General features: G+C 49.1%; 1 protein-coding gene across 5 annotated transcripts in view; it reads right to left on the reverse strand.

The window, feature by feature from the left end:
- LOC144726730 (natural resistance-associated macrophage protein 2-like) overlaps positions 1-22192 on the reverse strand; it is a 41419-nt gene that overhangs the window by 13214 nt on the left and 6013 nt on the right. For 3 of the 5 annotated variants that reach the window (XM_078605588.1, XM_078605594.1, XM_078605579.1), the window contains 16 exons: positions 18738-18787; positions 13622-13717; positions 10148-10302; positions 9335-9457; positions 8110-8229; positions 7285-7391; positions 6824-6894; positions 5900-5967; positions 5133-5288; positions 4693-4851; positions 4135-4221; positions 2647-2766; positions 2050-2199; positions 1417-1490; positions 784-937; positions 137-190 (listed from right to left, as the gene is read on the reverse strand). In XM_078605588.1, the coding sequence (XP_078461714.1) occupies positions 137-190; positions 784-937; positions 1417-1490; positions 2050-2199; positions 2647-2766; positions 4135-4221; positions 4693-4851; positions 5133-5288; positions 5900-5967; positions 6824-6894; positions 7285-7391; positions 8110-8229; positions 9335-9457; positions 10148-10302; positions 13622-13717; positions 18738-18756 (1713 nt within the window). In that variant the 5' untranslated portion in view covers positions 18757-18787. The remainder of the gene's footprint in view (positions 1-136; positions 191-783; positions 938-1416; positions 1491-2049; positions 2200-2646; positions 2767-4134; positions 4222-4692; positions 4852-5132; positions 5289-5899; positions 5968-6823; positions 6895-7284; positions 7392-8109; positions 8230-9334; positions 9458-10147; positions 10303-13621; positions 13718-18737; positions 18788-22192) is intronic. The other 2 variants (XM_078605603.1, XM_078605612.1) reach the window with 2 other exon arrangements.

The raw sequence follows: 22192 nt of genomic DNA on the forward strand, positions 1-22192 counted from the left end.
ACAGGTGGGGGGGTGGGGGGGTGGGGGTGTCGACACGAGGCCGTCACAATTTGCATTCGGGAGCGAGAGGCCCGTCTCCCGAACGATCGTCCGCCACGAGCACGCCCTGGCGCGAGAAATCCCCGTGTCGGCTTACCGCGGCACAACCACCGCATGGCTGCACGCCGAGCACCAGCAGGCACTGCCACACCTGCACCCACGCACGGACGGGCAGGTGGGGAGGACAGGTGGGGGGATGCGGGCCGTGGAACAGACGGGAATGGGAAACAAGATAAACACAACGCGCACGCATACACACACACACACGCGCGCAAACGCACATACACACGTGTCAGCGGAGACGGTAAACTGTCACTCATTTCCGGGACGATGCAGGAAGAGTGGGAAATGCTGAGTTTACTTCAGGGCAGTTCCACAAATTGTTTAGTCGAAGTCAACATTTAAATACAATTCTAATAACATACAAGAGATCTGTCTGAGAGGCATTACTCACAGGTACAGGTATATCCCCCCCACAGCTGTGTTAGGGCTTCCACTAGACGGGAGTTATGAGGGTATTTGCTCTACTCTCTTCCATTCTTAAATCACCTATAGTTTTAGAAAACATGGCTTATTTATGGAACACGAAACTGGACGCACCAACATCCCGGCGCGGAAGATTAAGTCTGTTTGCCAAAATACGTCCAACACCACACGGTGAATTACGAGCACTTCTCCCGGATAGCGGGCGGGTGAGCAGGTAGGATAGCGGGCGTTCAAGCGGGCGGGCGTTCCTGCACGCACCAGGTAGGCGATGAAGGCGAGGTAAAGGGCGGCGATGATGGAGGCGACGACGTAGAGTGCCACGTGGCCCAGGGCGCTGACGTACACCACCACGAAGTAGAGGTTGATGGAGCACACGAGGAGCACCACGATGCCGCCGCCCACCTTCCAGAACCTGTGCGACAACGCGCGTGCGGCACCGCGGTGATCGGTGGCAGCGGGTTCGTGGGGAAGGCAGCCGATACAGCCGTGAAGGCCGGCGACACACGAAGGCGATTTTACGATTTGAAGACAGCTGCCACTGGCAACGAGGCATTAAACTATTAGCCCTCTATCGCGATTCGACGAACTATCACGATTTCATGCAATGATGGTTAATTTTCTATTGTTAACATGGCGTTGATTATAACACACCTCTCGTGACTGTAAGGGTTGCATCAACAGTCTTCATTTGCACCTTATCTATATATAAACTGCTACAAATCTTTCCCACCCACCCTTCTAGAAAGAGTACTGTTCATAATAAATAGACCGCAAAAAAATCACCAAATCCCACAAAGAATGTTTTTTATCTCCCTCTATCGCGATTTCCAAAAAAGGCAGGAAGGCAAAGAGGATGACACGCTGGGGACTGGTGATGCAGAGGCCACTCACATATTGTTGGTGAACTCCTCCATGAGGTTCTTGGAGCTGGTGAAGGTCAGGATGGGGATGAGGGCGAAAGGCAGCTGCGGGGGAAGAGAGAACGCGTTCACAACATGAAGACGTCGATAGCCGGTGACAGCACGCACTGGCAGCCCCGGCGAGAATTCATGGCGACAGAGTGAGCGGAAGAGAAGAGCCTTTTGAAATGTTCACCCAGGAAAGACTCGCTTAAGCATTCACCCTCCTTCCGTCTTCTTATCAGGGAGGTCCTCCTTTAAATAGTTCTTGAATTCCATATCCGAGCAGCGTTTTTGTTGCTTATAGAGTTGGGAGTGTCGAAAGAAACCCACACTTGTCGTATAAAATCTTAGTAAACACAAGCCGAGGAAGCTGAACATCGATGCGGTTGCAAGGCTTTTCGTGGACAGCGAGTAAAACACAGTGGAATGGAGGTAAGCCAGAGTGAGGGATGCGAGAGAGGCAGGGGGTAAAGCAGGTGGAGAGCGAGATATGAGAGAGAGGGAGAGAGGCAGGCAGTGGAGATAAGTAGTGGGGAGGTGGAAAAAGATGACTGGGAAAGAGAGGCAGGGAAAGACACAGAGGCAGAAGACGCAGGCTCGAAGAGGAGGGAGGAGGTGGCACCTGCAGGCTCTGCAGCACGTTGAGGAAGTCGTTCATGCCCGTCAGGTGTTGCACGTCTTGGAAGATGGCGACGAGCAGCGTGGGGAAAATGGCGATGGATCGCGTCACCAGCGTGCGCCGGAACCGCGACCACTGGAGGTCGAGGAACCCCTATAGGAGGCACCATGTGCACACGGTCACTGTTGGGGCTGCCGCTGTTCGCGAGCACCTATTAAACCCAGTACGACGCATGAGGGGGTGGTGTGGCGAACACCACGCCCGACAAATCTCCCCAATACTCGTGTTTCGACATTTGCACCACGTACTCACTTAGGGCCGAGTCAATCTAATGCGTGCCAAGAACCCGTTTAGCTGTCACTCGCCACCGACGTGAGATACGCCACGTGTGATGTGACGCACTGGTGCAGTGGGGCACATTGCGGCGTGACGCGGCGCTCTGCGGTGGGATGCAGTGACCCCAAACCCCCGTAACAAACTGCCCAGAGCAGACGCTGCGCCCCGTGGTGGTGCAGCGCAACAGCGGCACAGTGCGGCGATGCAGCGTGACGTGGTGAGATGCAGCGGTGCCGAACGGTGCGATACGTCCCCCCGCCGCACCTCCATGACGAACTGCCCGGAGTAGGTGCCAGTCATGGTGGAGCTCTGACCGGCCGCCAGGATTCCCACAGCCCAGATGTAGAGCGCCGCGGGGCCGAAGTAACAGCCCAGCACGATGCCCTGCTCGGCCGGGGAGGGGCGGCACCGGCACGGGAGGAGTGAGCGCACGAGCAGAGGCTCGCGAGACACCGAAACGTAACAGGGACTACAGAACGAGGACCTTAAGTTGTCCGTTTCCCATTTGTTCTGTCTGTCAGAGCACCGACTTTACGAGGCTTTGTCATGCAGAGGTGAGTTCAGGCTCCTTCTGCCCGGAAAGAACCAGGGACCTATGGTATTGCTTATGAGCTTTGTAAGAGTTATGACCTTTGACCTAGCTCAGGGGTTGGCAAATTGTAGCTCCAGAGCTGCATGCAGCTGTTTCAGGACTGCTCAGTGACATTATTTGTTAAGGACCACCATCTCGTATTCACATGCTCTTTAAATATTGAGTTTTTGTATCGAATTCGAACAAAAATGGGTCATCTTGTTATTTTGGCTGCCGACCTTTGACCTAGCTCCAAACACCCAGAGCTAAAAACATTTACCATGGAAACCTTCAGGTAGTGTTAAGAAACTCTGTTCCTGATCTTGTAACTATCTGAGATGAGTTGCGAATAGTTTTGGAGAATCAAGAAAAATGAAGAGTAACATTTGGGGGAAACAAAAATTACGTTTCGTTAGGGGGAGGGGCGGGGGGTGGAATTTAACCATGAACGTTTAGAAATATTCTTGTGGTTTTCATCTCATTAGCTGGTAAGATGGTGAACTAACACCGTTTACTCTGTAACCACAACCAAAACTGGTGTGCAGTTGACTCACTTTTCAAAACTGCAAGTGTGCATTTGGTAAAAAAAAAAAATCTTTCTAAATGGAAACCTGCTTTTAACAGCAACTTCCAGAGTTGATGAAAATGAGCAGAACAGCTGCTTACGAATAGCGTGACAGTGAACAGGCGAAAATTTTAAAACAAATAGAAATGCCAATCGGAGGTGCAATTATTGCAGGTGTAACATTACCTCCTCTCGCACGCACGTCAATAAATTACCGATCCAAACGTGAATCAATTCCTCTGTTTAACATCCAGGTGAACGTGGTGCCCTCGAGTGGTCAGAAGTGTCACACCCATGCAAAATTGAATTACACAACACGTATGTATCTAGAACTTGTTTCGCACCGTACGTAGCCAACCGTGCTAATCGGTGGTGCGGGGAAAGGACAACAAACTAACAAGACATCGATTCCCTTAAACAACAACGCCTACGGCTTCGCCACGGTGCCGTCACCCTATAGGGCTGAATGATGACATTATCGCGCGTAAAGCTAAAATGCGCGTGCAGCGCTAGTTGTGTCAAAAGCACCGCACGGCAACGGCTGGCGGGTGGGGAATTCACGCCGTCGATGGATCCAGGTGGCCGGGATGCGGCAGCACGGCGGGTGGAGCCTCACCCCCTTGTAGATGTCCACTTGCAGCGTGTTCGAGTCGTTGCTGAACATGTCCGCGTGGGGGCTGTGGTGATCCAAGCACACCGTGCGCTGAATGAAGGGCGGGAGAGACAATCGCTCAATCGACAACGGCTTTGAGACCGATTACACATGGACTCTCGTGACGGACGAGACGGCTTGAGCGGAGCCGCCAACCGCATGGGGGGGGGGGGGGGAGGGCAGCATGGAAGTTACACCTCTAGCCCTCAGAATGATCAGACACAAGGGTAAAAATTAAAGTTAAAGGTGCAGCCCTGCAATTGCTCATTCATGTTACTGCTGGCAAAAGGGGTCTCCACTAGAGGGGCTTTAGTGGAGAGCCCCTCTCGATGGTATTTCGTCGAATTTTCACACTGACTACATGTGGAATGCAACTCACCACCGCCACCCCCTCTACATACCAACCACCACCCACCCAGCAACATCGCCACCACCCAGCCAAGCAGCAGCACCACCACCACCAGCCTACACAACTTTCTCCCAACGACCACCACCACCACCACCCGTCCCAGCTGTGCTCACCACGTCGTTGTTGGTTTTCCCGAAGAAGGCCTCGGCAAACACGGACACCACGAACACGTTGATGAGGAAGGACACGAAGAGGGCGACGGTGGCCTCGATGAAGTAGTACATGTTGGCGTCACGCACCTCCTGACGCTTGGAACGATCGATGGCTCGCGACTGCACACCCAGGGGATTGCGTACGGGCACATGGAACATAAGAGGATGTGAATGGAGATACGGGAATACACAGAGGCACATGGGGACGCAAAGGGAGACAGAAACGCATGGGGATATACCGAGATACAAGCGGAGCCACTGGTTGAAACAGGGAAACATGCAGGCAGATGGACAGACAGGTACACACGGGTACATAATGACACAGAGATATATATTTGAAGGCAGAGGGATACACAAGGCATGGGGCACACACGCGTGCTGCCAGTGGGGGGCGCTCGCACCTTGACGAGGGCCGAGTGCAGGTAGATGTTATGCGGCATGATGACAGCACCCACGATGCCCACTGCCTGCTCGAGCTGTGGGGTGCCACAGCCCTCGCAGTACGGGAAGAACATCCCCTTGAGCAGCTCGCGCTGGTCCGGGGCCACCATCACGTACTGGGGGGGAAGGGGCGAGGTGGGCCAGCACAACAAGTTATTTACATTGTTACGTGGTTAAACAGACCCTTGGCTGCGTGCATCGCGTACGTAAGAACCGATTTGACTGGAATCGTTCGAAACGAGTTTCCATATCACGAACGGCATGCACCACGTCGTCATCGTAACCAACGATCTATCTACTCAATCTTGATTTGAAGCTTTCGTGACTGCAGGAATCCATACTCTTTGGTTCTTTCGGTAAAGTCACGTAGGTAGAAAATAAAAGCGACCTATCTACTGCTGCACAATGGCCTATTGCACCACTGATTAGCACGGTTGGCTGCGTACGTTGCGAAAGAAGTTCTACATACATACTGGAGCTGTCACTATCTTTCACGGTGTCGCGACACAACTATCCACGTGTCCCCTGCACACGAGCCGAATGTCCACCGCTGGCTCCGCGTGACCAATGAGAGCTGGGCGCCGCCCTCGCGCTCACTTGCGGAGGGGAGACATTTCGATTGGCAGTGCTCCCGGACAAGCAGAGCGCAGAGCCCAGTGCAGTACCGCGCAGTGGTTCACGCACCGGCCCACGAGCCGCACCGGCCCACGGACGGAGAGGCACCCACCTGATACCCAAACGTTATGGCCATGGTGGTGATGAGCACAGCGAAAAACGCTTCCAGCTTCCGCAGTCCTGGGGAGGAGAGGATGAGCGCGCGGTGAAGCAATGACAAAGAGGTGCAACTTGGTGAGCGGGCAGGGCAGGGCAGTCAGGCGGGCGGAAGGGCAGGCAAGTGTGTGGGTGTAACTGAGGTTTGTAGAAATAAAGGTGGAACCCTGAAATTGCTTTGTTCACGCCACTGCTGCCAGAAGAGCCTCCACTCGAGGGAGCTCTAGGAAAATGCTCTTTTGAAGGTATTTTTTGGCCGATTTTTACACATTGGCCAGAGTACCCACACTTAACCCCCACCGCACGCGAAATGCCCATCGACTAAAGGTGGTGGGGCCTTTTCTACTGCTGTGTGAACCAGGCCGGGAGGGATTTAAATGCTTGCACCATCGTTTTGACTGCCGCACTGGGAGTTGATACGGACGCCCTCTGGATTGCTGGTCCAGTGTGCTAACTATTACGCCATGGCAGCATCCGGTGAGGTTGGTAATAGCCTATCCTTCAAATAACTTGAGTGGATATACGAATCCTCAAACAGAACGCGGTGTTGTTTTGGGGGGCCCCAAAAATACAAATTCTAAAACCACACTCCCATAGCTCAACAATTGAACAGCGGGCAAAGCAATGCTGCCTTGTCAAAAGCTGCGTTTCTACCCTGCGCAGAAAACGTCACGTGCCAGGAAAGAACAGTTTCATATTGCACTCTACATTTAACCGCTGTAGCATCGGTTCGTCTGTTCCAATGGTGGCTCTCGATTCTCGGTGGTTTCAGCTTGCACATTGCCTTCGTATGGTTAAGAAAAGAGACAAAGCGGGGCACCCTGCACCCCTGCATGGGCCCGGTATTTTGAGAACTCGCTGCAGCGGTGGAGCGACTCACCGTATTTGTCAAGGAACAGGAATACGAAGGTGTCGGCGATGGTGATGAGCACCCCGCCGTACAGGGGAACCCTGCAGGTGGCGACACACACACACACACGAATGTCCATAGATACACAACACAAAGATCCTCCGTGTAGCCTAAAGACTTTTGGGGCAAGTATGGTTAGCGAACACCTATGAAGGACGTCGTTACGGAAAATGAGAGGGTGGGAGGCCAGCACCATGCCCGGCCACCTAGATACACACACACATATATACAAGAAAAAAGACAGTGAACCACGGCCAGAGCCTGCACTTGAACAGGGCCAGAGAAGCCGGCTGGCCAGAGGAAGGAATGAGAGTGAGAGCCCTTCCGCCTGAGCGATGGCTGAGCGGAGACTGCTACAGAGACCGAGGCGCCATCCCCAAACTGAGCAATAAGCAGCGCGGTGCTAGGCGAGCCGTGCTGGCACCACTCACGCGCCATTGGAGAGGAGGTTGATGGCGATGGCCGAGCCGATGACCTCCTGCATGTCCGAGCCAATGATGGCCAGTTCCACCATGAGCCAGAGGACGATGCGAGGGATCTACACACGAACGCAGGATGACGTAACACAATTACAATATGTATTTACAATAAAGAGAACCTCCAGCCGTTCTTAATCTATAAGTGCATGAAGGCCCTCCTCATGCCATGTCGGTCATGGGAATTTGTATTTTATTATCATACTTCAACACCTTGGTTAGTACAGATTGATGGAGGGGAGAGGGACCCAGGACCGGTTCAAATATCACTCGCTACCAATGTAATCCATGGATGGAAATTGAACTCGGGCTGCCGGGTTCCGTAGCAGAGCGCTAACCCACTGGTGCCACCATTCCACCATGAATTTACATCGTCTCCAAATATGGCCAAAGATTACAATTCGAGGGTGAAGCAGTGGCGAGCATGCTGTGCGATGAGCCAGGCGACCAAATATCTATTCCCGGTGTGTACAGGTGAGTATGGGTGTGCAGGCCCGTGTGGAGTGTGCGACTGTTGGGTGTGAGGGTGAGTGTTGGGTGTGTGGGTGAGTGTTGGGGTGAGTGTTGGGTGAGTGTTGGGGTGAGTGTTGGGTGAGTGTTGGGGTGAGTGTTGGTGGTGTGGGTTAACTTGGGTGTGTGGGTGAGTGCGGGTGAGTTGGGTGAATGTTTGGTTTGTGGTTGAGTGAGGGTGAATGTTGTGTGTGTGTGAGTGCGGGCGAGTGTTGGGTGTGCGGGTGAGTGCGGGTGAGTGCGGGTGAGTGCAGGTGAGTGCGGCAGTACCTTGGGGTAGTTGCGGTTGCACACCTCAGCGAGGTGCATACCCGTAACGACCCCCAGCCGCGCGGCGAGGCGCTGCAGAAGCAAGCCCAGTATGGTAGACGTCAGCAGCACCCACAGCAGCTGGACAAAGACAAAGAACCCCCATGTAGCCATTAACAGGTTGTTCGGGCTCGTGCTGTAAGCGAACGCCTGTGTGTGTACGGGCGTGTATGTGCCTGCGTGTGTACAGGCGTGCGTCCGCCTTTGTGCACGAGTGTGTGCATCGGCGCATGTCTCAATCAGTTAACCCATAACACCTTGGCATGTCTCCCATGACCTCCTGTCAGCGAGCCGTCGACATTTCACGTGGCCTCAAAGTGCACCTCGCCTGGCACAAGCGCTGTGGTGATGTAACCGCCACTTAGAGGCACCGCGGTGGCAAGATGTTAACTACTTCGCCTGGTATGCAGGAGTTTGTGAGTTCGATCCCAACCCTGACGCCTGCTGTATATTTGGAGTTTGCATCTTCTCCCCTAAGTCGCGTGGATTTTTCTCCAGGTCCTCCGGTTCTCCCCTCAATTTTAAAAACGTGTGTTTTAGAGTATTTGGCTGCTTTAAATTGCCACGTGATAAGCCACTTTGTTGAGAAATCGTTTGTTGCCAGGTCACTTCTGAATAAACTCCTTTAAAAAAGTTGTTTTTAAACAACGGTTTTATTTTAAAGTGCACTAAAAAGTAAATAACTCGATTGGACAACGGGAAGTGGACGACATCTTGATTGCAAGAGGCACGCGACACCTGCTTTTGTGTGAGCCGATTCCACAGTTTAGGGACCGCGGCATTGTTCACCTACACAAAAATATCTAATTAATATGCCGTCCATGAAAATGTTTTAATTGCTTGAAAGGAGGCAATTAATTGATGAATTGGTGCCGATTTTAATACAAGCATGCACTGTCACCGGATCCGTGTACATGTGCAAAATTTGGAATTGATTAGACAACAGGGAGTAGACGAACTTTTGATTACAAGATTTGGCCACGACAAACACAAGTCAAGTTAAATAAAACCGTTGAAAAAGAGCTACGTAGCTCAGTGGGCCTTACCTTGTAAAATACAAAGTAAACTTGGTGCCGAATGAAGGCCGTAGGTGTTGTCTATAAGCATGTGTGTAGGAGCGTGTGCCTAAATGGATGTTTGTACATAGCGTGGCAACGGCGCCCATGTCGCACGACGTGTGTGGCACCTTGAACCCGGCCTTGGCTCCCGACTGCAGGTCCGATTCGATGTTGCCCGGGTCCAGGTAAGCGATGCTCATGAGAAACCCTGGACCCGTAAAGGCCCACAGCTTCCGGAAGCTGAACGTGCCCTGAGCGAGCCACAGCCACGTACACACACATACACGTGTAAAACAAAGGCAAAGATCCCCCGTATAGCCTGAACAGATTGTTAGGACAAGTGGTGTTAGCAAGGCCGGCAAGGCACACGAGGGGGTGGGTGGCCAACACCACGCCAGGCCGCCTGTGGCTCGCCAGTGGTGATGTTTGCACACCGCATCAGATACTTATTTGAGGCTGAATCAACCTAGGGGAGGCCCAGGACCAGTTCAGATATTCGTTACCGATGTTGGCCGTGAGCGCCAATCGAACGCGGATTGCCAGGTTCGTAGCGCAAACACTAACCTCTAAACTACCGCTCCCCACACACATACACACACACGTACACTTGAATGAACATGCACATTAACACTTGCATGCAGATACATTGATAAGAGGGCCATACATGTACCATGTTTGTTCAGCCCTTTGATCAATTCGGATCATTTTCACTCACGGCGAGTCGCCAAATGCAACACGACTTTACCCTAAAGTTAATTTCATATTGGAGCATCTTTACGAGAGTCATCGCACTCCCCCTCACCATTACAGATCTGACCGATGAATGCCTTCGACCCGAGTAGGAAAGTGTTCAAAAGAGAGTGGGGGAAAGGTGGAGGGGGGGTGGGTGAGGCGGGGGGGGGGGCAGTGGTTTCCCCAACACAGCAGCAGCAGCGGCTCACAGCGCCAGCGTCCGGCACGGGGATCTTGTCGTCGAAGTAGGTGGACATCTCGGCGGGGGCGTCGCTGCTCTCGTGCGGCTCCGGCGGCGACCGCTGCGGAGAGTCGAGGCTGTTGTAGCTGCTGACTCCATCGCTGAGCACCCCATCCTCCTCGCCTGGTCGGGGAGCGGGTGGGGGCAGAGGGGATAGAGAGGGAGGGTGGGGGGGGGGCAACGTCGGGAGAAAAAACGTCAATCCCATTAAATGATTTGTGTTTTAATTGACAATTATCTTTCGATTTAAAGCTTTCGTGACTGCAGGGATTCATCTTCTTGGTTCTTTCGGTAAAGTCACGTAGAATTGAAATAATAAAATAAAAATAAAACATAATAAAATAATATAACAAAATACTTTTTGTATTATGTTTAATTTTTATTTTATTATTATTGAAAAGAACCAAGAAGATGACAATTATCTTTATCCTATCAGGATAAGCCCTTAGATGCACGGAGCATTTTCAAGGGGGTCTTGGCAAGTAGGAAAAAAAAGAGTGTCCCTTGTTATTGCTGCAAGAGCAAAGTGATTTGTCTGGCTGTCTCTCTGTCAATCACTGTGAATCATTCTTGTAAAACAGCTTAAACCTGAATGTTTCTTAGCCACATAAAAAAATCAAACAATCAAGTCTGTGTGCCCTGTGTGTCAATTAACGTCTGTTACTCTCCCCCCCCCCGTCTGTCCATTTGTCAGTCAGTATGTCACTGCCTGCACATGTGCCCGTGTGGTCCATCTGTCTTCATGTCACTGTCTGCCAGATTGCTCGTCTTCATCTACCTTGGCAGTCCTATTCATTATGTCGAGCATCAGATAAGTTGTATAATACATTACCTGGAATAAAAAATAAAGCACATCGCGTGGCCGACACAGGTGTACGTGTAATCAGGACATCCCTTCACGATGATCATCACAAGGAGCGTTAATCATCACGGCACCGTCACTGTGCCAAAAAGCAGCACAGCAAGTAGGGGTGAACTGTCCCAATATTGGGGGCGGTTCCCACGATTTCCAATATAAATTTCGGACACTTCGACGAGCACTGTAATCATCTGCACGCTTGGAATTACGCAGGCACATGGAGAGGAATGCATGGATCAGAGTGTGAATGCCACTGAGAGACATCATATCGACAGTAAAGAAAAGTACGTGGGCTTGAGCAGGACACATCATAGAAGCGATGATGGCCGACTGGTGGTCGAGACTGAAGGCGGAGTGGCAGCCAAGGGAGGGGCCGACACGCCCAAGAGTGCATCCACAACTGGCCAGGAGAAACCCTCGAGTGCTGTGCAGTAATGGTAATTGGAGGAGTTGTTACATGGGTTTTTTTTCTCTCATTTTATTTTCATGAATGTCTTTCCCCCCCCAGTTATGTTCAGATTGTACGATCGACGTCATGAGATGAAGTGTCCACTCGGAGCTCCAGCCGACCAATGCATCACTCTGAGTTAGAGAGCGGTCCATAGAAGGAGATGCAACAGAGCTGCTCCTGAGATCTCATCAATTGACCTTTAATGCACAAAGTCGAGGGCCACGCACTTTCCCAAGCTTCTTGCTGCACAGTGGTCAGACCAAAACATTTCATGAGCAGAATTCGAGTTTAGCACGCATTTTTTAGTGTGCAGTCATTGGAAGGACAGGCTTTACTTGCGAACCCCCGGCTGAAACTCAGATTCGAACCCAGTATCTCTGCACTGTCGGCTCCATGGCTCTGACCCCTCGTCACACCTGGCCACCTCTGCACGCACTATTTTTTTTAATCCATGCCAAGTAAAAAAGTGACTGAAGAGCAAGAACACCACTGAGGACACGGACCCATATATGGGCTCACAGGAGCAGGTGTAACTCAATAGAAGGCTTTAACGTTTTATATTACGGGCGGCAGCAGCAGAATCAGCCCAATTGTTCAGCTGTTGAAAGGTTCAGTGACCTGACTCACTCCGAGCGCATGGTGAGCAAGTCACAGGTTTAGATTCACAACCGACCCCACCCAGCGCATTGTGGAGCCTGTTCGTGAAGCAGCAGCACGATTGTGTTTTATGTTTCCAAAATAAAATTAACAAAAGGCAAAGTTGTGATTTTCAGACATGTAGATGAGCAGACATACAAACAGTTAAGAGGACAGGCAGTAATGATTAAACCACTTCTCTGAGCAGTTAGCATTCGGGCTTTTCAACCTCCTGTTCCCGCAGCCGAGTCTCCTTTGGAGGCGTCAGGATCAATATCAGCAAACAAGAGTAGTGCCTCGCTCTGCAATTCATCATCATCATCAGCCATGCTCCGAGAGGATGTCCACCGTGGAGACGGAGTGATGAGATCGGCTCGTGTGCAGGAGCGCGATGGATTTTTGCATCATGTGACTGACGACTACAAGAGGAGCCTTCATCTAGCAGTGGATAGACTGGGGATGCCCGACCATGATAGGATAATATATTCTTACGCACACTGTTTCACGCGCATATCATGACCGAAAGAATGGATTTTAATCGGTGAATCAATGCAGGCCTCGTTATGCGAGGCAGGGGCTGCGAGGAGTAGAGTTTGAGAAGTTGGTGATGCAAGTCACTCTTTAATTAATCGTCACGTGCTATGAAGAAAGGACAGATTGTGGGAAATGGCCACGATGGCCACGATTGCAACATTCGGCGAGTCACGAGAATAGTGAAAACAAAACATGGGATCAATTCCGAAACTACAAACAAGAAAAAAAATCACGAGATTATTTCCACACAGCGACAACCCGCACTGGAGAATACGAGCATGCATGCAGTAACAAATGGCATTCCATCTGGCAGAAAATTGTTACGTTTAAACGGGGCTTGGGCTCTCTGACAAATAAGGACCACATACGCCTTCTGATAACAAATTTCGTAATATATTGAAAATCTGTGACTCCTATTGCCAGATTTGACTTTTTTTACAAACGTGTTTCGGAAGCTAAAATGGAATGCAAGTTGTTGAACAATATGAATGTACGCTTCAAAGACATTCCATCAATTTCATTCATTAAACGTCATTCCTTTTGGCGATTTCACTCTTATCGGTCGACCAATCGGCCACGGCAACCGATGCCAGCGGTGACGTATCCACGAAGGAACCGTCGCTGCCCAAAACACTCCCAAGCTGTAACCCTTAAACCTGGGTTGCATCTTCATTCAAGACAAGTGGCTCCTCTCCTTGTGAAGCCACCTGTCCGCCCGTCCACAAAGCTGCGACGTAAATTCCTGGATACGCCACTGGATACTTCACTGCCGATGGAAGATATCAGGGATTGGGCACGGCTGAGTCTCATTACGCCACGATAATTAGGCACCAGCCAATCAATCGGCACACGTTACGATGTGGGATTAAGAAGAAGAGCCTAATTATTCCAGCGTGTGCAAGCAAGCTGGCCCTCAACTCCACGCTCGCCCCCTCCGCCACCGGGAAATCCTCCTCGGGTACCTGGGCTGCTGGGGGCTCCCCCATGCAGCTTGGAGCCCAGAGGTCCCCCAACCCCAGCCTCCTTCATCTCCACCCTGCCCATGCAGCCTGCAGCAGCTCACACCACACACGCACGCTCAACGACTTACATGCACGCACAAACAAAAGACAAAGATCCCCCCCCCCTCCCTGTATTGCTTTAACAGACCGTAGGGGCAAATGCTGTGACCAAGCACCTATGAAAGCCGGCACCGGTACATGAGGGGGTGGGTTTCCAGCATCATGTCTGGCGATGTTTTACACACCACACTTGGTAGCCATTTGAGGCTGAGTCGACCTTGGGGAGGCCCAGTACTAGTTCAGATAAATGTCACTGGTGTTCGTCGTGAGCAGGAATTGAATTGGGGTCGCCGGGTTTACCACGCAATGCGCTCTCTCAAGGCACATGCACAACACAAGCCCATCACCCACACAACAACTGCCATTCGCCACCGAGAGGTGGTGACAGGGCTTGTGCTAAACTAGGTATACACTGCACGCATACGCAGACACACACACACCCCACGCATGCTGAAAAAGACACTGCTGAACCACCCCAGAGGCCTACCCCTGCACACATCCCCTCCACAAGCTCCCCATCACACTGCCTAGAGGGCATCGCTTTGGTGATATTTTAAGCTAAGTGTCTTGTTTTTTGTTTATTATGAAGTGTTAGGAATTTATGCAAATGTTATTTTTGGTAAAGCGCTCTAAGTCACCTTCATTGACAAAGTCATACAGACATAGAGATTGTATTTGTCTATGATATGAGGTGTGCTATGTTCAACAATGCCTCAGTTAATAATAAACAAATAATGTGGGCATAAAGTGAACTTTTCGACAGTGCAAACACAAAAGCGGTGACGTGGTGAAACCCCGCACACGTTCACCAGAACCCCACGTGGCGTGTCGCGTTGAGACGGAGTGGGTCGCACGGAGCGTCGCGTGGCACGTTGCGCGTCACGTGGTGCACGACACGGTGGGTCACGTGGCGCGCTTCAAAGTCCTTGGCTGTGCCCCCTTTGAGCCTCCCGAACCACGACTGGCTGCCGGTTCACTGAACTCAAACTTCTCGTCGCTCAGGAGCCGTGTGACAACAGCGGGAGTTGAAACAGTGCCCGTCGCCTGCTCTGCGTTTACCGGCGCGGCCAGTCGTGCGCCCTCACGTTTTCCGGAGGAGCAGAAACACCGGCAGTAGGGCCTTCGGGCAATTAAAGTCTAAAGTACAGGAGTTCCGCGGGCTTTATACCGACGCAACGTGAAAATTATTATTGTGATCAATACAACGCATAGACAGTGTGCCAGAGTTCAATTGCAGCTAACCTTGCTCATTTCTATGATGGTTGATAACGAGCGATCTCAGAATACTTTTCAGAAACGTAGCAACTGCGCTACGGAACGCACGGTAAAGCACGTACGCATCGCAGAATTTGCAGCGCGACAGCTGTAATGCCCTCACATCTTCACAGTCCACATGGCCAATGGGACGAAAAAACTACCGCGGTCTGATGATCTGCCAAGCGGAAGCCAGCTCCTTACGGGAAATGTAGTGCTCAGCATCACGAGGGTAGTAGCACTGACATGGCCCTGAGATACAACTACTCAACGATTCATCGTTAATATCGATTCTCAGGCTTGATCGCATGTGGAATTTTAGATTCTACTGATTCATTCCGCTAAGGATTCCACGCACAACACAAGGGCAAATATCCCAAGCGAACCTTGGTGTGACCTTGAACTGTGCCAAAAGTCATTGAATCATGGAACGAGCGAGTCATTTACATACCTAATGATAACCGCTCACCTTAAAGTAAAGTTTCGGCTCCAAACCTTTTTCTATCGTTCAAAAGATGACAACAAATTAAATCTGCAATACACCGGCTGAACTTAGCAGACAAAGCTAGCGGCTGCTGCTGCTCCAGATTGTATTACGTGCCATCTTGGTGAGGAACACATAATCGGCTTACAAGGATCCCATTCATTGCCTTAAATTTTAAATTAAATAACGTGTTGGTCCGGCAACCAAAATCTCTTCTGGACAAATGGCTTTCAGCAGCATCGCTTAAGCACACAAACTCTGGCCCCGGATTAATATTTTCCGAGTCTTCAGCAGTGTGTGGACTCAAAACAAATGTTGCTGGGGAGTTGCCACCACTGACATGCTGGGTTTCAATCCAGGAAGCTACCTGTAATTACTGGGTTCTTAAGTGCAATGAGTTTATTGTGTCAGCCTGGGCAGCCGGGCGAGCCAGTCGATTATTGCAGGTAATGCCCATTGAGCTAAGAAACTCTATTCAATGGCGACCCGGTCAAAGCAGCAAGGACATCACACGGGGACGGGAGGGTTTATAGGGGTTCGGCAGAACAAAAGCATTGACATTTTATAAACATGACTCATAAAGTAGTAGTAATAATACACAACCAGAACTATATACAATGTAAATATAGTAAGCAATCCAATTGATGGTGGAAATTCCGGGATTCTCTCTCTCACGATGCTTGTGGGGACCACACTGAACCACGCTCGGACGCAGCATGGGAGATGTGCATACACGTTCCATAAATGGAAAATGAAAGATTCGCCAATTTGTGACTGTGGTAAAACCCAAACCATCAAGACAACATCACTATCGCTGCAATCCATGAAGCATCTACTGCCGCCTCGGACTGGTTGAAGGACCTTAACATTCAACTATGACATCTATACAAACTGTTGCTTACATGCCATACGAAAGAAGACTGCACATTCTGTACACGAAACTACACGATCAAATAAATAACACAATGCGCATCATAACCAGAATGGTAACATTGAAACCGACATCAATACCCTGGCCTCCCTATTCTGGCGAACATTCTACCACCATATATACTCAGAGATATCGCGCAAACTGCTAGGGAGTTTACACGTTTTATTGCCAAGGACAACCACCTACCCATCAACTAAGAACTCAACAATGTACCTCGCCACTGATCCCCCTTCTGGGACGCGCTGTCATCATTCTAGAATCTCACCCACATCCGGAAAAACGCTGTTAGAAAATAGAGCGGTACAACATGGAAGTCCAAAATAAACACCTCATTCAAGAGAGCAAACATTGCACTTCCTGAATTTGAACATTACTCAAAGACACAGGTTTAATCATCAACCGCAACAGAACATCAACAGGCCAATGCGTACAACTCCTTCATGAATGGAAAATGTAAGACGCTAGCCACAGCCTGACTGTGGCCATGTAACCCAAACTATGGAGCAGCCCCAGTAGTAAACCGCAAGTCGGCTACTCTACTGCAATGGAGCAGGAACAGTAAAGCGACACAAACTTTCTGATGCAGCCCTAAACAGTTCCTTAACATATTTCCACACACAAGAATAGAATGACACCCAGCTACACATAAAAGAAGATGCCGATTCTGCAATTGCTGTTCATCAACAATATGAATAATGATGACAATGCACTTCATTTACGCAGGAAAGCATCGCCGAGTCTCAGGACTCTTTTTCAAAAATGTCTTACATTTAACGGTTTGGCCAATTGGTTCATGCTTTGCGTTTAGTTTGTTGTCCTTCCCTGCACCAACGACTAGCACGGTTGGCTACGTACGGTGGGAAAGACGTTCAACATACATACATACATGCGCATTTGGCTTCATGTGGGAGGGAACCCACCACGTATAATCAGAGGCTAAACGTTCACACAGCTCGGCACAGGTAGACTCAAGTGTCCATTTGCTGTGCTGTCATCTCTTGGCCACCTCCAAGCACAAGTCTGACACACAGCATTCACAGGCAGTCTTCCCTTCCAAGTACTAACCAAGCCCCACCCTGCATAGCTGCCGAGATGACACGAACTGGCACATTATTGGCGATTTGGTTGTCGGCGGTATCACAGAAATGACATGCGAGTGAAATAAGACGTGACCGCGCCGTTGTTTAAATTGCCTCCAAATTTGTCCCGGGAACATTTTTGACATCCAATTATTACAAAACACCAACAACTGCACATTGTTTCACCACGCTAGTAAAAAGCGGAAATGCAAAATTGCGTGTTAAGCACACTTCGCCAACCACCGTGCGCGTTGATATGAACAAGCTGGCATTGCCGCTCGCGTTATCGTCTTGGCTGCCTCGTTAAAGCCCCAAAGCCCTGCGCCTACACACGGGCGGTAACCACAACCTTCACGCCAAACTGCGCTCGTGAACTTCACCCCCCGCCTCGAATCTCAGCTACTCTCTCGCTTTTCAAGGCCAATTCAAGTGAATTACGTGATAACCGACTTGTTCACGAAGGAAAATTGCGCAATTAGGTCGCGAAAGTTTTGGTCGACTCGGGTGACGACGAGAGAAGTGAGCCGATCTGCTGAGGGCACACGGACCGTCTTCCTGAGCACCAGACGTGTAAACGATGGCGACAATGACTCCCCCCCCCCCCCCCCCCAGGCTCTGTTGAATGGTGCTGTCTAAAAATCTGTGATTTATGATTGACTTGAAAGTGATATGCTAATAAACCCATTGAAATATTCAGTCAAAATTAAACAGTCAAACGAGACAAGGAATCGACTCTGGAAAAAAAGTATAATCGTGACCCCAAAACACGACAATTGATAAAATCGTCAGGGGTTAATCGTTATATTGCTTCCATTTAGTTTAATTTGTACCGTCTCATCTTTTCTGTCTTGTCTTGTACGTCTCTTACATTATCTCTCATCTGCCGTCTCATTTATTCCATGAGACTATAGGAAACATTTTATCCGTACAATTCTATTTCATCACGCGAGATTCTTACAAACAAAAAACTCAATGCACATATCGGGAGCGTAAAAATCTGTTTTGATCGATACACCATTGCGCAAATAGTGAACAAAACTAAAACATGGCTCTAAACACACAAGCCCAAGGACACCGCATTTTACTCGCTAAATTTTTCTTTTCAAAAGGAACATGTACCAACTAATCCAATACCTTCAATACTCAACTGACTGCTGTTAAGCCATTACAAAAATCGCATCAAGGAGCTGATGAACATCGATCCGACCAGGTTGTTTTTCCGAAGGTGGTGGGAAATCCGTTCACGTGCGTGCATCTCCAGCAGCTTACCGGGCCGTTCATCCTTCATCCTGGCCGCACGTGCGTCACTCTCGCTCTACCTGACAACGACAAAAATCACAGTGAGCTCTTGGTTCCGCGTGGCGAGCTCGTGCAAATAAACTGCAGTCATTGTGATCGCGAACGCCTGCAAAGCTGGCGGGCAAACGACACAATGACATACGGGGAAGGCAATTTGACGGCGACAGTCATCACCATCATCATCAGCCATGCTTAATCACTGCTGGATGAGGTCTCGCCAAGCCACCGCGCCATCTCACCACGATCCCGTGATGTAACAATAGGCAGTCGTGCAGATGATAATAATAACAGAGTTACACAATCAAGCAAACAGAGGATAAGACAGAGTAGCAGGTAGTCAATTAAGCAACTGTCATACAGACAAACAGACAATGACAGACCAGGAGTGCATCGCAAGCAAACCAATGTCTAACAAGACACAGAGGAATGGCAGATATACACACAATTGTTTCACAAGGCAGACGCAAAGACAAGCAAAGTTTCAATTCAGGTAAACATGAAACATTGGCCTACTGTGATAATCAGAGACGTGCGAGCCAAACCTGACCTGTCCAACACTTTTGTGCAAATAAACACCAATACAGTAATCAATAGATCGGCAAAGTTCTGCTCCGTCTGTCTCTCGCCGAGCCTGCTGCAAAGAAAGAGGCCGAGTGAAGGGAAGTGAGGATATTAAGGAAGAGTGCCTGGGTTGACGGTGGGTGTGGAGTTGGCACAGCGTGTGCCAACGCAGCATTTATGATGGAAATGTATCGAATCCCCATTGGACATCACCGCCGCATCATCGCCGAGTGGGTGTCTAAAAAGACGTAAGGCCATCTGTGCTGTGAACTGAATTTAAACAGCGAACTGCACTGCAAACGTGCCCCCAAGTTTTTGTAGCTGCTTACATGCCGAGATAATAATTTACAAATTCAACATTGTTTTTAAAATGAGTATTGAGTAATCACGTATTTCCTTATGCATTACCAATAATGATTCACAACAGAGCATAACGAGTTTTTATTCATAACTGATTTGTGCTGGCAGGGCCCCATTGTGAAGGTGGCAACCCAGCAGTATTTGTTTAACTTACTTGGCTCTGCTGATGAGACAGCTGATGGAAGTTTTAAGCTGTGTATTTAACAATATAAATGTGTCAGGAAGCAAATGCGTCTTAATAAGACACCGTGATGGCCTCTATCAATGTTTTCTAGATTGAAAACTCATTTCTTTAGAACTTCTTTTTGCTGTCCTTCCCCCGCACCTCCGATTAGCACGGTTGGGCTACGTACGGTGCGAAAGAAGTTCAACATGCACACGTACATGTTTTGCACTTTATGTGAAACACTGGCATTCTTAGCTGCAGCAGCACTTGAGTAAATCCCCCTGCCTGATGTGATCTATGCGATAAGACAATACACCTGTGACTGCTCTTGAAAGTTCACATTCATGAGAATCGATGCACAGTACGGCTTTGATGGTGGGTTTGAAACGGTTGGGTACACAGATCAGAGAAGAAAAACAAATCAGTTCGGTCGCATTGACTGAGGAGTATAATCATGCGTGTTGGGGTTTTTCTAAAATCTATTTTTATCTCACGGGTGTTGCAATGGTTTTCTCACTACAAGCAGGATTTTACGAAAAAATCCACTCAAGTGGCTCGTTTTTGTTGTCAGGAAACTAAAATGTCACGTCGAATTATACAGTGAAACAATGGGCCAAGTAGCAACCAGGGGTGATGCAAAGCCATAAAATCAAAACATTTACCACCAGGTTGTGTGGACAGTAACAAAACAAACACACAACATTACTAAGTTAACAGGTGACTGGGCTCTCACCGAATACGAATAAAAATGTTCCTTTTGCTTAGCATCATCATGAGCCATGGTCAATCCACTGCTAGATGAAAGCCTCCCTATGACGTCACCGGCAATGCCACATTCCATCTCGCTCCTTCACATGAACCGATTTGGCTGCTCCATTTCCGTGGTAGTCGTAGGCGCCACGGTGGTAACATGTTGACTACCTCGCCTGGTATACACGAAGTCGTGGGTTCGATCCCAACCTTGACGCCTGTATATTTGGAGTTTGCATGTTCTCCCCATGGTCGGGTGGGTTTTTCTCCGGGTCCTCCGGTTTTTTCCTCCGCATTTAGTAACGTGCGTTTAGAGTGTTTGGCTGTTATACATTTCCACGTAAGGCACTTCGTTGAGCTATCATTTGTGGCTAGGTGGCTTCTGAAAAATAACTATATAGTTCAGTGTGCCTTTCATGGTAAATAAAAAAAAATAACTTACAGTTCAGTTTTCTTGGTCGGGTTCCCCCCTTCCCCATTGGCTTTCATTCTGTAACCATTTTCGTCCATCGCCCATCAGTTCGTTGAACGATTATTTTTCCTAACAGTTGATATTCTTATTTGCGAATATGGGAACTAAAGTTGAGTGGACAGATTTAGACTTACAACTTTCGTGACTGCAGTAATTCATATTCTGGGTTCTTTCGGTAAAGTCACGTAGATTGAAAACAAAAATCAAAATTAAAAGCATTGAGTGGACAAGTCCTGGGATCAGATGCATCATACTAATGATGTGTCCATATGCACCTCTAAAGTCGAGATGAACTCAGGGCGTTCTAGATCTGAGCTGTCAACAAAACTGTATTCCGGGTAACAGCTGGAACTGCTAGGCTGGTGCTAGCCTGGGCAGGCCAGCTTTGAAATCGGGCTGCCCAATACAGCCCGGAATTGACCCGGATGTGACTTCATTGCCGATATCATAGCCTCGTCTTGCTTCCAACAAGAAGATTGGCAGCCAATGATTGCAAGGTGTGCTTCAAGAGGTGACATTCCAAGTATACCGGTGAGAATGTATAGCTATTTTAGGTCTCATATTTACATTTTTTATGGTTAATTTTCCTCCTATTGTTAATTTTGTGCGTGCTTTTTTTTGTAGATGTTTCAAAAATGAACGTGTTTGTGTACGCCTTGTCGTTTATTTGCCGTGGATAATCAATAGTTCCCTGTTACTGTTCCTAAGCCCTCACACGAAACACTAATAAAAAGTGTTCTATCAGCGATGGTCCTCACTCGCACATTTACAATACAGGAAAACTCCTGTTTCTCTCCTTTCTACAGCATTCTGCCCTCCACCAACTCTTTCTAAACACAAAAAAATCAGGATCACATTGATACCGATCTCCCAATATATGTATACGATTTAGAGGCAGTCGCATTAAGAGGCCATATAAATGTAAAAGTGTAATAATAAAATGTCATGTATTAAAAATCCAATACTAGGCACGTGAGCATTCACTGGCATGCGGTTGAAAATATTATTTCATTTTATAGCTGGGCGCAGATATGCATGACTATGAGCTGCACATTGGAGGCATGAATTAGTGGATTACACGCGGATCCGTAAAACTCCAAAACCCACTGGGCTGTC

The sequence above is a fragment of the Lampetra planeri genome, chromosome 2, assembly GCF_965212315.1.
Source record: "Lampetra planeri chromosome 2, kcLamPlan1.2.h2, whole genome shotgun sequence".
Lineage (NCBI taxonomy): Eukaryota > Metazoa > Chordata > Hyperoartia > Petromyzontiformes > Petromyzontidae > Lampetra > Lampetra planeri.